The 13,159-nt window shown below is 44.6% G+C and overlaps 2 protein-coding genes across 6 annotated transcripts in view; one reads left to right on the forward strand and one right to left on the reverse strand.

Annotated features, from left to right (window-relative positions):
- Positions 1 to 4,155, forward strand: part of LOC121582171 (bone morphogenetic protein receptor type-1B-like) — a 112,988-nt gene extending 108,833 nt beyond the window's left edge. For all 4 annotated transcript variants that reach the window (XM_045225188.1, XM_045225191.1, XM_045225189.1 and 1 more), the window contains 3 exons: positions 204 to 379; positions 2,358 to 2,488; positions 2,614 to 4,155. In XM_045225188.1, the coding sequence (XP_045081123.1) occupies positions 204 to 379; positions 2,358 to 2,488; positions 2,614 to 2,739 (433 nt within the window). In that variant the 3' untranslated portion in view covers positions 2,740 to 4,155. The remainder of the gene's footprint in view (positions 1 to 203; positions 380 to 2,357; positions 2,489 to 2,613) is intronic.
- Positions 4,156 to 7,048: 2,893 nt separating this feature from the next.
- unc5cb (unc-5 netrin receptor Cb) overlaps positions 7,049 to 13,159 on the reverse strand; it is a 171,125-nt gene continuing 165,014 nt past the window's right edge. For both annotated transcript variants that reach the window (XM_041897796.2, XM_041897795.2), the window contains 5 exons: positions 10,999 to 11,232; positions 10,392 to 10,541; positions 10,146 to 10,310; positions 9,288 to 9,466; positions 7,049 to 8,787 (listed from right to left, as the gene is read on the reverse strand). In XM_041897796.2, the coding sequence (XP_041753730.1) occupies positions 8,628 to 8,787; positions 9,288 to 9,466; positions 10,146 to 10,310; positions 10,392 to 10,541; positions 10,999 to 11,232 (888 nt within the window). In that variant the 3' untranslated portion in view covers positions 7,049 to 8,627. The remainder of the gene's footprint in view (positions 8,788 to 9,287; positions 9,467 to 10,145; positions 10,311 to 10,391; positions 10,542 to 10,998; positions 11,233 to 13,159) is intronic.

The raw sequence follows: 13,159 nt of genomic DNA on the forward strand, positions 1-13,159 counted from the left end.
GGACATCTGACATACATCAGGTCCTGAATGTAGAGATAATGAAACATCTTTATAAAGCAGATTTGTTCTACGCTGTTATGTTTCTATACTTTTCACCAGAAATACATGTCTATACAAAGACTGTGTTGTTTTAAAGGAGCAATGTTGATGAAAAGATGTGGTATTTCTCTCCCACCTCCTCCCTCTACTCCTCCCTCTCTCAGTGACACCAATGAGGTGGACATCCCTCCCAACACTAGGGTAGGCACAAAGCGCTACATGCCCCCGGAGGTCCTGGATGAGAGTCTGAACAGGAAACACTTCCAGTCCTACATCATGGCCGACATGTACAGCTTCGGCCTCATCCTCTGGGAGATCGCCCGGCGCTGCGTATCTGGAGGTCAGGCATGGCCCACAATGCTCTGCTTCACAATGTCTGATATAACTTTTATATGTAAAGTAAACTGATGTGACCTTTGACCATATGCATGCAGACATTTGCCAAAATGCTTGTCCAATTTAAAAAAAATAGTATTCAAACCTTTATTTTTTAACACTGTTCAGTAGGGGTATAACGGTTCACCAAACCCACGGTTTGGTACATATTGTGGTTTTTGGGTCACGGTTCGTTTCGGTACAGCGGGAAAATGAAATGACGTACTACATTTTTGTTCATTTGGCAAAAGATGCTAAACTAACCCAGGAATAGATCATGAGCCATATAATGCCTGATGAGAGCACAGTCAGGAATACCAACTTTGTAAACACTCTCATAAAGGCGGCGTGTCTGTAGCACGGTACTTCTCATCTCCCACTCAGCAGGACGCAATGTTTTGGAACGTTCAGATAGAAATAGGCAGTGTAGAACAAACATGCCTTTCTGACATGTAGAATAAGGAATCACATCGGCTCTATTCATGGCATTTCTATCTGCAACGTTCGACAACCTTTGGCAACTGAATGTGGCCCTGGAGGTCAATCCATCTGTAGTAAGCGCAACACAGGGTGCATTGGCCAGTTCATTGACAACTTGGGCTTGCTTATATAGAGTGGGTATTGGTCTTCACGGGTCTAAAAGGTTGGACCCCTTCCGAAATGGACATGGGGCTTTCCCATCCCGGGTCTCTATATAGGCTATAGAGACCCGTTACGAACAGACCCGAGGACAACTAGACCCGTTCCGTATAGACCTTGTTGGATGCAGACCCGGTCCGATCCGAGTGAGGGAAGCTTGTTAAGCTAGTTTATTAACCAAAGCTGATAAAGTGTAAGGTAGAGAGAGGTGGCGCTCTAGCAGGCTGATGGGCCATGTGGTGTGTGTACTGTGAGCGAGTGACACAGGGAGCAAGGAGCAAGGAGGATGGAGGGAGAGACTGAGAGAGAAGGCAACCAACCAAGCCGACTCGCTCTAGTAAACTTCTAGGTTATTTATCATCCAACGTAGTATACAGAGTTTCTAAACCCAGAGGCGCAACATCGCGAGACTTCTGGAAATGCTTGCGAAACAGACCAAGCAGACCAGACCAGGCCGGGGTTTGGGGTTTGATAAGTCAATGAGAAAAATTTAAGATTCTTCCTTAGATGTTCATTTTCGCTCAATCTTAAGTCACAACCTAGATTCGAGTCAATGTCTTAAGTAGTTGAACATGTTAGACCCGATGTGTTTCTGCGAATGAGCTTAGCTAGCCAACATCGCCATGAGATCGCCTACAAGTGTGATCGGGAATTTCTATTGGAGAAGCAGTTTCTGCCTATCTTCATACTGTCTTTGGTAGTACCTGTCTTGACTGCATGAAACTGAGAGAAGTTAGTTAGCTAAGCTAGCTAGCTAGGTAGGCTAATTGAGGCTGCATGCGCGTTCCCCCAGTACGATAGTTACAAATAACAACAACTCCCTTCAGAATGTTAAGTAGCAGCCTAACTGTGTTGGTCGTAGCATATCCTTCTCATTTAACTTTTAATTCCGTCATTTTAATTCCATCTTCCATTGATTAGATATCTCCTAACTTGCGTGCTAAAAGAACGGCTAAAAGTATCATTTGAAATGCGGCAATTAAGATTAGAATTTTGATTACAACATGCGCATAGGCTCTAGATGTTTTAACGGAATAGCCTGAAATTGTTTTTTATTTTTTACTCAAGGCATACATAGCCTATAGACCTATTTTATTTTATTTATTTTATGTATTCATTCGTGTTCACAGTTTGGACCGTACCGAACGGTTCGGTACGAATATGTGTACCGTTACACCCCTACTGTTCAGTTATCTTACCCCCTTCCAGTCTGTGTATCATCTTACTACTCTCTCAGGTGTGATGACACAGTACATTATGTGGAGATCTAACGTCTCTCTCTCCATGTGCCTCGTGTCCTGTAGGCATCGTAGAGGAGTACCAGCTGCCTTACCATGACCTGGTGTCCTCTGACCCCTCCTATGAAGACATGAGGGAGGTTGTGTGCATCAAGAGACAGAGACCCTCCTTCGCCAACCGCTGGAGCAGTGATGAGGTAAGGAAAAATCTTTGATTCTGTTACTACAATATATGTTCTATGCTTGACTTCAGTATACTCATACATAGGCTACTGTGTTTGATGAGTGTATGTTGATTTCTGACCTCGGTATGTGTGTTTAGTGTCTCAGACAGATGGGGAAGCTGATGACGGAGTGCTGGGCCCACAACCCTGCATCTCGCCTCACTGCTCTGAGAGTGAAGAAGACCCTGGCCAAGATGTCTGAGTCTCAGGACATCAAACTGTGACACGCTGCTGCTCCTCCTGCTGCCACCTAGAGACACTCATCCCCTAGAGACATGTCCTTGGCCTAGCGCCTCTCTGCCAGGCCCACGGGAGGAGGGCAAGGCAAGAGATAGCGGTAGAAGGAGAGAGAGAGTGAGAGTTTTCCCAGGTTCAAGGTCTGCTCTCGCCTTGCCCTTGCCACTGCTAAGACAGAGAGTCCCAGTGGGCAGTTTCTGTTCTGGGCCAGTCTGGTCTGGCATTGCTTTCTGTGAAAGCGGAGTGGCTGTGTGAGTGAGGGGAAAACACAAGGACAAACAGTACCCTCTGCAGGAGAGGAGGAGCCACTCTATCCCTCACGGCCAAGAGAGGGCGAGAGAGAAGGGGAGTTCCTGCTCTGTCCATCTAAAGCCATATAACAGTATTGTTTGTTTTCGCTGTAACATTTTATTAGAACGAGCCACATTAACCCCTTCAAAACCCGTCATAACAATGCCATGTTTACGACTGTTATGTAGGGTTATGGTGGCTAGTTCAAATAAAGACTTTGTTTTTTCCCATTGTGCTGTAGCAACTGGCCCTATTTGTTTGTCTTCAAGCCCAAGCTTTTGCAACTGTAAAGAAAGCTCTGCATACTGTTGGAAGTGAAGTCGATTACTCAGTAATTCTTGCAGCATCACTGCCCTAGAAACCCAGGTATTTGGTTCTATTCATACAGGAAAACACATTGCTTCAATATTGACTTGGGGCCATTTGGCTATACAAAGGAGTCATTCTTAATGTCTCTGTATCAAGGACTAACGATAGGAGAAAAGGATCATAATTATATTATTATTCTGATGAAGCTGATGGTTAATTAAAAAGCATGGGAGTGATGTTACTGGGCAATTCCATGGTAACAGAGTGATGCTGAGAATCAGATGTATTCTTTTAAAATGTATGTCAAACAAAAACCAATAATTGCAAAGTTAAACAAACCATACAACAAAAGGACTAATTTTAACAACTTCCACTGAAAATTTGACAAAAACACATTTACTTGAAGAACAGTGCATATTCAAAGTTTGGTAACAGAATGACGGTTTGTTTCTAGTTTGACATACATTTTAAATTGAAAAATCTGAATCACTTAACATGGAATTGCCCTAATCAGGCTACCTGACTCATGCCAGTAAGATGGCCTCGCTCATGTTGGTCTTGCTACTGTAATATTCTCATTCCCCCCTCACAGAATTTAATTGTAAATAACAACATTGACATGTATTGATGGTGGACTTAATAATATTGTTAAATATGTGTTTTGGTTGTTTGCCTTTGACTTGTGTACAGAATAACTCCCTGAGTGTCCACTATGGCATGTGCCTTATTTAATCTGTACATATGTGTATAAGAGAATGTGTGGACCAGGAGAACATTCCCTAATAAAATGCTGTCTGTCTCCATATCGTCTCTCTTTTAGATGATTTACGTTTCTCTCTCTCACGCACGAACACTCACACAGGAAAACTGCAGAAAAATCCTACAGGAATCCTAAAGGAAATCCTACACCTTGGGTCAAAGGGAGAGCTAGCACCAGTACCTTATGAATCCACAGAGAAAAGCAGGATAAATCAATCCAAGTATGATAAACCAAAATTAGGGTTATGGCTAGGTATAGGGTTGATCTGGGATGGGGACATGAAACTAGGGTTAGGGGTTAGAATAGTGGTTGAGGCTAGGTTTAGGGTTGATCTGGGATGGGGACATGAAGCTAGGGTTAGGGGTTAGAATAGTGGTTGAGGCTAGGTTTAGGGTTGATCTGAGATGGGGACATGAAGCTAGGGTTAGGGGTTAGAATAGTGGTTGAGGCTAGGTATAGGGTTGATCTGGGATGGGGACATGAAGCTAGGGTTAGGGGTTAGAATAGTGGTTGAGGCTAGGTATAGGGTTGATCTGGGATGGGGACATGAAGCTAGGGTTAGAATAGTGGTTGAGGCTAGGTATAGGGTTGATCTGGGATGGGGACATGAAGCTAGGGTTAGGGGTTAGAATAGTGGTTGAGGCTAGGTATAGGGTTGATCTGGGATGTGGGACATGAAGCTAGGGTTAGGGGGTTAGAATAGTGGTTGAGGCTAGGTTTAGGGTTGATCTGGGATGGGGACATGAAGCTAGGGTTAGGGGTTAGAATAGTGGTTGAGGCTAGGTATAGGGTTGATCTGGGATGGGGACATGAAGCTAGGGTTAGGGGTTAGAATAGTGGTTGAGGCTAGGTTTAGGGTTGATCTGGGATGGGGACATGAAGCTAGGGTTAGGGGTTAGAATAGTGATTGAGGTTTAGGGTTGATCTGGGATGGGGACATGAAGCTAGGGTTAGGGGTTAGAATAGTGGTTGAGGCTAGGTATAGGGTTGATCTGGGATGGGGACATGAAGCTAGGGTTAGGGGTTAGAATAGTGGTTGAGGTTTAGGGTTGATCTGGGATGGGGACATGAAGCTAGGGTTAGGGGTTAGAATAGTGGTTGAGGCTAGGTTTAGGGTTGATCTGGGATGGGGACATGAAGCTAGGGTTAGTGGTTAGAATAGTGGTTGAGGCTAGGTTTAGGGTTGACCTGGGATGGGGACATGAAGCTAGGGTTAGTGGTTAGAATAGTGGTTGAGGCTAGGTTTAGGGTTGATCTGGGATGTGGACATGAAGCTAGGGTTAGGGGTTAGAATAGTGGTTGAGGCTAGGTTAAGGGTTGATCATGGGTGTGGACATGAAGCTAGGGTTAGGGGTTAGAATAGTGGTTGAGGCTAGGTTTAGGGTTGATCTGGGATGGGGACATGAAGCTAGGGTTAGTGGTTAGAATAGTGGTTGAGGCTAGGTTTAGGGTTGATCTGGGATGGGGACATGAAGCTAGGGTTAGGGGTTAGAATAGTGGTTGAGGTTTAGGGTTGATCTGTGATGGGGACATGAAGCTAGGGTTAGGTGTTAGAATAGTGGTTGAGGCTAGGTTTAGGGTTGATCTGGGATGGGTACATGAAGCTAGGGTTAGGGGTTAGAATAGTGGTTGAGGCTAGGTTTAGGGTTGATCTGGGATGGGGACATGAAGCTAGGGTTAGGGGTTAGAATAGGTGTTGAGGTTTAGGGTTGATATGGGATGGGGACAATAAGCTATGGTTAGGGTTGTGGTAGCTAGTGTTAGGGCTCTATTCAATCTGTATAGCGCAAGTTCAGAGTTACAGCCTGATTGAAATGGAAAGGCAATGTTCCCGCGTTAGTGGAGACTGCATTCACGGTAAACGCTGCATGTCTGCTCAATCGGAAAATCTGTAATACTTCAGCGATACAGATTGAACAGAGAAAGTCACCCGGAAGTGGAAAAGAAGCGTTGGATTCTGCATTCAGTGTTGCATATAAATATAATTTATTATTAGTTTTAAAAATTCTTTCTTACACTTTGTACAGGAACTTAACAGAGGAAATGCAAGCATTTGCAAGTAACATGATGAGTGCCAGAACAGAATTGGCCACATTCTCACTATACATACAATATTACCCATGAAGCCTCAGGAGAACGATGGAATGCAACGGCTAACACTTTTCAGTACGTACATTTTGTTTATAAAGGATGCAAAGTTTGCATAGACGGCTTTAGGAAAATTCTCACACAACTGTCAATATTATTATTATTTTTAAACAAAACTAATCAAACAACTATTGTCAGTGCTGTTTCTTTTCAAGGAATGTTGGGCCGACAGTTATCTTCAATTATTATACACATACAAATATGCTATCATATAATACAAATATGCTATCATACAATCCTTATACTTAATGCTTTCCCATTTGCAAGATAAATAATTTGATAATCCGTCGAATTTCCCATTATTTCACCTATTTCCATTCCCCCACTCAAAGTCAACAGTAACTGTTAGTGTACACTGAGTATACAAAACATTAAGAACACCTGCTCTTTCCATGACATAGACTGACCAGGTGAAAGCTATGATACCTTATTGATGTCACTTGTTAAATCCACTTCAATCAGTGTCGATAAACGGGAGGAGACAGATTAAAGAAGGATTTTTTAAGCCTTGAGACAACTGAGACATGGATTGTGTATGTGTGCCATTCCGACGGTGAATGGGCAAGACAAAATATTTCAGTGCCTTTGAACGGGGTATGGTAGGCGCACCGGTTTGTGTAAAGAACTGGAATGCTGCTAGGTTTTTCATGCTCAACAGTTTCCCGTGTGTACCAAGAATGGTCCACCACCCAAAGGACATCTAGCCAATTTGACACAACTGTGGGAAGCATCCCTGTGGAACACTTTCGACACCTTATAGAGTCCATGCCCTGACAAATTGAGGCTGTTCTGAGGGAAAAAGGGGGTGCAACTCAATATTAGGAAGGTGTTCCTAATGTTTTGTATACTCAGTGTATGTTGTCATTTAGTAATCGGCTCATGTGAAACAATCAGAATACAGGTATTCAGACTTCATGACAGAGAACATTAGCATGGAATTTTACATAATATCAATTATTTGGTAAAAGGCAATCGTATCAGGCTGCATCAGTCCTAAAACAATATACCGTCTGTCTATCAACAGATGACACATCTTCCACTTTGGGAGACAGACTCCCATTTCTTCCTCTGCCCTGGTTCTGTCTCATTTGGACGAGGTCATCATCAGGGGACCATACATGATGAGAGCAGATTGAGACATTCCACTATGCCAGAGATCTGTATATAATGACAAGATGCTCATGTCTCTGCCCTAACAATGGGAGTCGTTGTCCCAAAGGCGGGAAGGTAGGCGGTCTGCTTATCACTGTATTCCCACGTGGACAGATTTTGACGGGAGTGGACCCTTTTGCTTCGCCTCTTCCTCTCTGACTATACTGACTGGCATGCTGTGAGTGAGAGATGACTTGACTGACTGACCTCTCACTGACCTCTCAGACAGTTCCTTGCACCAGCATCATGGGTTTCATGGCCTAACAAGCAAACCGTTGATAGCGCAATATAAACCAAAATATAATCATTTCAAACTAGGTAGGCAAATTGTAAATAATTGCAGAATTAAAAGTAACAAAAAAGAATTGTAAAACAATAATAATACACAACATGAATGATAACAGCTAATATTAATAATGACAGTCTTACACTGTAAAAGGTTACAGTTTTCAATGTTCTGCTTATGTACAGGTTGCGCTATTGGCTTTGTATCAGTGACTGTACAGTAGGTGTCATTACTAAGAGAATCCACTAGGTGGCACTATGACTCAATGAAAACAAAGAACTGTGCAACGAAAGTAGGGGAAAAGAACACTGGCGATCTCAAAGTAATCAATCTTAGGCTGCATAAAATACAGAAGGAGAGATATTTGTGTATAAATGGATGTGTTATTAAATACAGACCTATATAGTCACTGAAACAAGTTCTTTCATCAGAAATATTGACGAGTCATTCAACATTAATGTTGGTTACAGGGGTTACCATGGGGATCAATGGGGGCAGGTGGAGTGGGAGGGCCTTCCCTGCCCCCTCTGGCCACACCCCTTCCTTCCCATGGTCTTCTGCTCTGAGCCAGTCTGTCACCACATCCTCTATATGGACAGAACTATCAAGCGTTTCCTAGGAAACTGTATCATGGTAAATACATTTGTACCAGGGAGAGTACAAACAGAGCTGACTAACTTTCTCTTTCCTTTCTCAAAATGTTACTTCCAATATACTGTAAGTGGAGCATGGCTATGATAAGCATGTGTGTGTGTGTGTGCGTGTGTGTGTGTGTGTGGGCGTGTCACTATGTTCTCTGATTGAAAGAATGTCTGGCTCTGCTTGTCCTGTACGTCAGCTAACAGATTGCCCCTCTTACTCTCTCTCCTTCTCTCCCTGACTCATCTCTCACTCCTCCCTGGAATTTCCTGTTCTTTGATGGACGGGTGTCAGTGGTCTGTTGCCATGGGCACGAGGTTCTCATGGCGACCCATCTCCTCCAGCACGGCAGCTAGGCGGCTTAGATTCCCGTCGGGGAAGTGTTGTGCCTCCCACAGGTCCAAAATCACCCCCGTAGGACTGGACTTAGTGGCAAAGTAGTTCAGATACCTGATGGGGGAGGGGGAAAGAGGGAGAGAGAGAGAGAGAGAGAGAGAGAGAGAGAGAGAGAGAGAGAGAGAGAGAGAGAGAGAGAGAGAGAGAGAGAGAGAGAGAGAGAGAGAGAGATAGAGAGAGAGAGAGAGAGAGAGAGGTTGTATGGAGTGGGCTTTATGACTATCCAGTGTCGTAAAAAAAACAAAAAATACTGACAGTCAAACATGAAATAGTCAGAACTGCTTTCATCCAGCTCTGAACTCTGAAGGCACGAAGGGTAGGGAGAGGTGGAGTAAGGGTGAGGTTAAGGGAGAGGGAAGGGGTGAGAGGGAGGGTAAAGTCCTCCTTCCTGCTGCTCTTACTTCTATTGCTGTCTGTGATAAGGGAGCCCCTGCTGGGCAGATCAACACCCAGTTTAGAGAGGAGGGGGAGAAAAGTGAGAACAAAAGTGATGCCCCAGCTGCAGGACAGTAGACAGTACCACGCACACATATATCATTCAGTCCAATCCCTACCTGTCCAGGTTGAGTTTGTGTGCCAGCATCCTCCAGTCGTTGCCTCTGGTCTGTGGTGCGTCCAGGCTGCCACAGAGCTTCTGTCTGATGGAGAGGGGGATGCGGAAGGCATTTGGCCCCACCAGGGTGGTGATGTTACTGGCCGGGTCCAGCAGAGACGTGTCGATGCTCTGGGTGTCCTGGAGATGCAACAGAGAGACTGATGTCAGTACAGGGGTCAACTATTTGAACTGACTGAAATTATTATTTGTTGGAATTAGTGTTACAAGTTTAGTTCTCATTCGAATTGGTCCATGTCTTCATAAAATTGTCTAGCCAGCTGCTAGACTCTAGTCAGATAGAAAGCCCCAGACAGACAGAGAGGGGATGATACTAAGGCCAGGACTAGGGCAAGTTACACAAAGCACTCTATCCAATGTTCCCTGTCCCATCTCTGCTCCAATATTCTCCTACTCCACCATTCTCTTTGTGAAGGGGTTGTCAGAGTGGGATTGGAGTGATTATTCCCTTAGATCTGTGCTCTGTATGGAGCTATGAAAAATAAAATAAGTAATGTCTGTAACTCTCATAACAGACAAGCTCTCAACGAGAGGGCTGTGTGTGCAGCAGGCTCAAGGCTCACTGTCTGAGTAAATTAGTTCACTGACAGAAGGCTAAACTCAATACCCGGGAGGGACAAAGACATGGAAAAAGAAAGGAATATACGATATAACAGCAGCCTCAATTCAAGTTAGCAGTAAGTCAGACTAAATCAAGTTAGTCTGATTTATCTGAGCATGTATACATGATTCAGCATGTAAATGTTCATTAGTACACTATACGTATTCACTGTATATGGATACTGTAATATCTTCTTACCTCTGAGAGGGTGGTGTCCAGCTGGAAGATCTGTCCTTCACCCTCCACTTGTCGGACACACAGCTTACAGACCAGGTCTACGGTGCTGGGACAGAACCTCTCCAGGGTGAAGGTACAGTGGAGGTTCCTCTGGGACCCAGACCACACCTGCTGGAACGACAACTCCTGGGAAGAGGAGGGGGGGGGGGTTAATACTGGCACCAAGGGTGCGTGTGTGTCTTTACATTCTGTGTTTGCTGTGCGTACCTGGTACTTGGCTAGTAGCTTGCTCTTCCACAGTGTGTGTGGGATGTCGTGGATGGACAGTCGCAGGTTGTGGGTGCTGTCCTTGAAGTTGAGGGTCTTTGGTTCGTCCAGCAGTTTCCCTCCCATCTGCTTCTCCATCTGCAGGACCTCCTATATTAAGGACACACAGAGACACACAGTTTTGAGACATGAGACAATCACTCTATCTACTCTGTTTGAAGCAGAGAATTATGCAATACCCATGATATAATCCATCTATAAACATTCACAACCTTTGACATTCACATCTACATTCAACATGATCATTCCCAATTCTCATTACCCCGCACCCAAACTTAATAACCAGGTCCTATTCTCTTCTCAAAAGTAATAATGAGACCTTATCTTTCTTCAGTGTAGGTGGATAGAGGTATTCTAATGTGTTGTGATGGGGGGAGGAGAGTGGGGGAGGAGGGGGGTACAGTAAATATGAAATATGGCTCATAGTTGTGAGGGCACGGCATCATTTCTCTAGGTGCAGCTTTATACTTCATCTCCTGGCTACTCCTACACACGCCACACACACACACACACACACACACACACACACACACACACACGTTCTTACTTTGAGTGAGTCCTGTGTGTCGTCCAGGCAGTAGACTCTAATGTGGTACTCCAGAGCAGGGCAGGTGACGGGGCCGAAAATGGCCAGTTTGAGTCGCTTGGTGGTGGCCGCGCTGCAGGACTGACCAACCAGGCAGTAGGTCCCTAAGGTCTCTGTCAGGATGTGACATGCCTCCTCATCCATCTGGATGTAACAGGGAGTGGTGAAGTTCTCCTCTCCTACCACCACTACCTCCTAGAGAGAGAGAGAGAGAGAGAGAGAGAGAGAGAGAGAGAGAGAGAGAGAGAGAGAGAGAGAGAGAGAGAGAGAGAGAGAGAGAGAGAGACAGAGAGAGACAGAGAGAGAGAGAGAGAGAGACAGAGAGAGACAGAGAGAGAGAGAGAGACAGAGACAGAGAGAGAGACAGAGACAGAGAGAGCGAGAGCGAGAGAGAAAGAGAGAGAGAGAGAGAGAGAGAGAGAAGAGAGAGGGGGGGGGGATGAGTGTGAGAGCGTATGTGTACAGTATCCATGTAAATACATCCTGCCTAGTGCCTACATACATCTAAATGTATAATGTCTAACAATAGACCACCATGTATGAGGTAATAGCATAATGGCCCTCTCCTAGTTGACCCCAGTGACAACACTGGATCATGTCAGAGCATATTCCTGTTTCATTACTGTCTGGGTCTAACTGGGTCAAGAGGCATGCTGAGCGCTATAATCCTGATGCTCCTATGAGCAGCATTCTGCCTGGCATCCATTCAACCCATTATGTGAGACAGACAGAGAGAGAGAAGAGGAATGACACCATTTTCTAGTATGTGTGAGTGTGTGTATGTGTGTGTGTGTGTGTGTGTGTGTGTGTGTGTGTGTGTGTGTGTGTGTGTGTGTGTGTGTGTGTGTGAGTGAGTGAGTGAGAGAGAGAGAGTTTTTGATTTGGAGCCGGGTCATTTAACAGCAGTATTATAGCTGGTCATTAGGCTCTTTAACTGGTCCTGGGGGACAGTATGAGTGCTCCTCACTGGGGGGATAATTACAATACAGTGGAAAACTGGCCTCACACACACGTGTGTGCAGAAATGCTCTTTGTGAGGAGAGAGTCCACGTTACTCATTACACCCTGCTATCTTTATCTACACACTCACACAAACACACAAGCAAGCACACATTTACCCACACACACAGCTCGCTGTGCTGGACACATCACATGAGACGTATGATTATTCACACTGTATGATGGTAATATAAGAGCAATATTTACCCAGACGCTGAATCTCTCTCCCTATGACTGTTTGACTGCCTCTCTCTATGGGGAGAATAGAAGGGAGTGCTACCATTCTGACAGAGCATGTCATAGCAAAAGCAATATATTGCCAGTCCTATGTGTGTGGTTGGCCTCAACTCAGCAGGAAGAGATGCTCATATAAAGCAACTAGGCGTCACCTACGGATATTACCATCCACGTGGCTGACAGGCTGAGATATAATCAATAGTTATTTCTCTGTTTAAACGCTTCCGCGCCGCAATCTTGGTTTATTGGCTACCCAGAGCCAATCCGTCAGTCACAAGCTATGTAGCCCACATTAAACACTGTATGTATATTACAGATGACTTCCTCATCAAATGTCCATACCTCCTACAATAGTAACATCAACATCATGGAGATTCTCACGTCTATTACCCATGGTTTATTTTGTGTTTTTCTTGCAGAGCTGACAGAGAGAGTCCAAGACACATCTAATAAAGCTTCTCTCTGTAGGCCTCGTACAATCTGTAGGCTACAGATTGTGATTTGATAATCATCAGATTTCACTGTGCTGATGCAATTTGGAGTCACTATGTTGATATGGGCAGTGACGGCTCTGTAACATGGTGATGAATGTGTTGAGACCGACAGGACAGGCATGCACGTCTTCTGTTTGTGATGTAGTAGAACAAACAGCTGAAAAAAGATTCAACTGCAGCAAACCAGTCTCTCATTACCACATCAAACCATCATCTTTCTCAGAGTCGCTCAGAGTCGCTCTCTCCCACACTGACTGCAGATGGGTCAGGCAGTCAAAATATACAGGAATCTAGTTTCTCCTTCCAACATACTTTTACACAATCCTGTACTAGTCCAAAACACACTGCTAGAATTCTACACTCATAGAAAATAACCTAAAAGGGATCTTCGG

Source organism: Coregonus clupeaformis, chromosome 15 (genome assembly GCF_020615455.1).
Source record: "Coregonus clupeaformis isolate EN_2021a chromosome 15, ASM2061545v1, whole genome shotgun sequence".
Taxonomy (NCBI): Eukaryota; Metazoa; Chordata; class Actinopteri; order Salmoniformes; family Salmonidae; genus Coregonus; species Coregonus clupeaformis.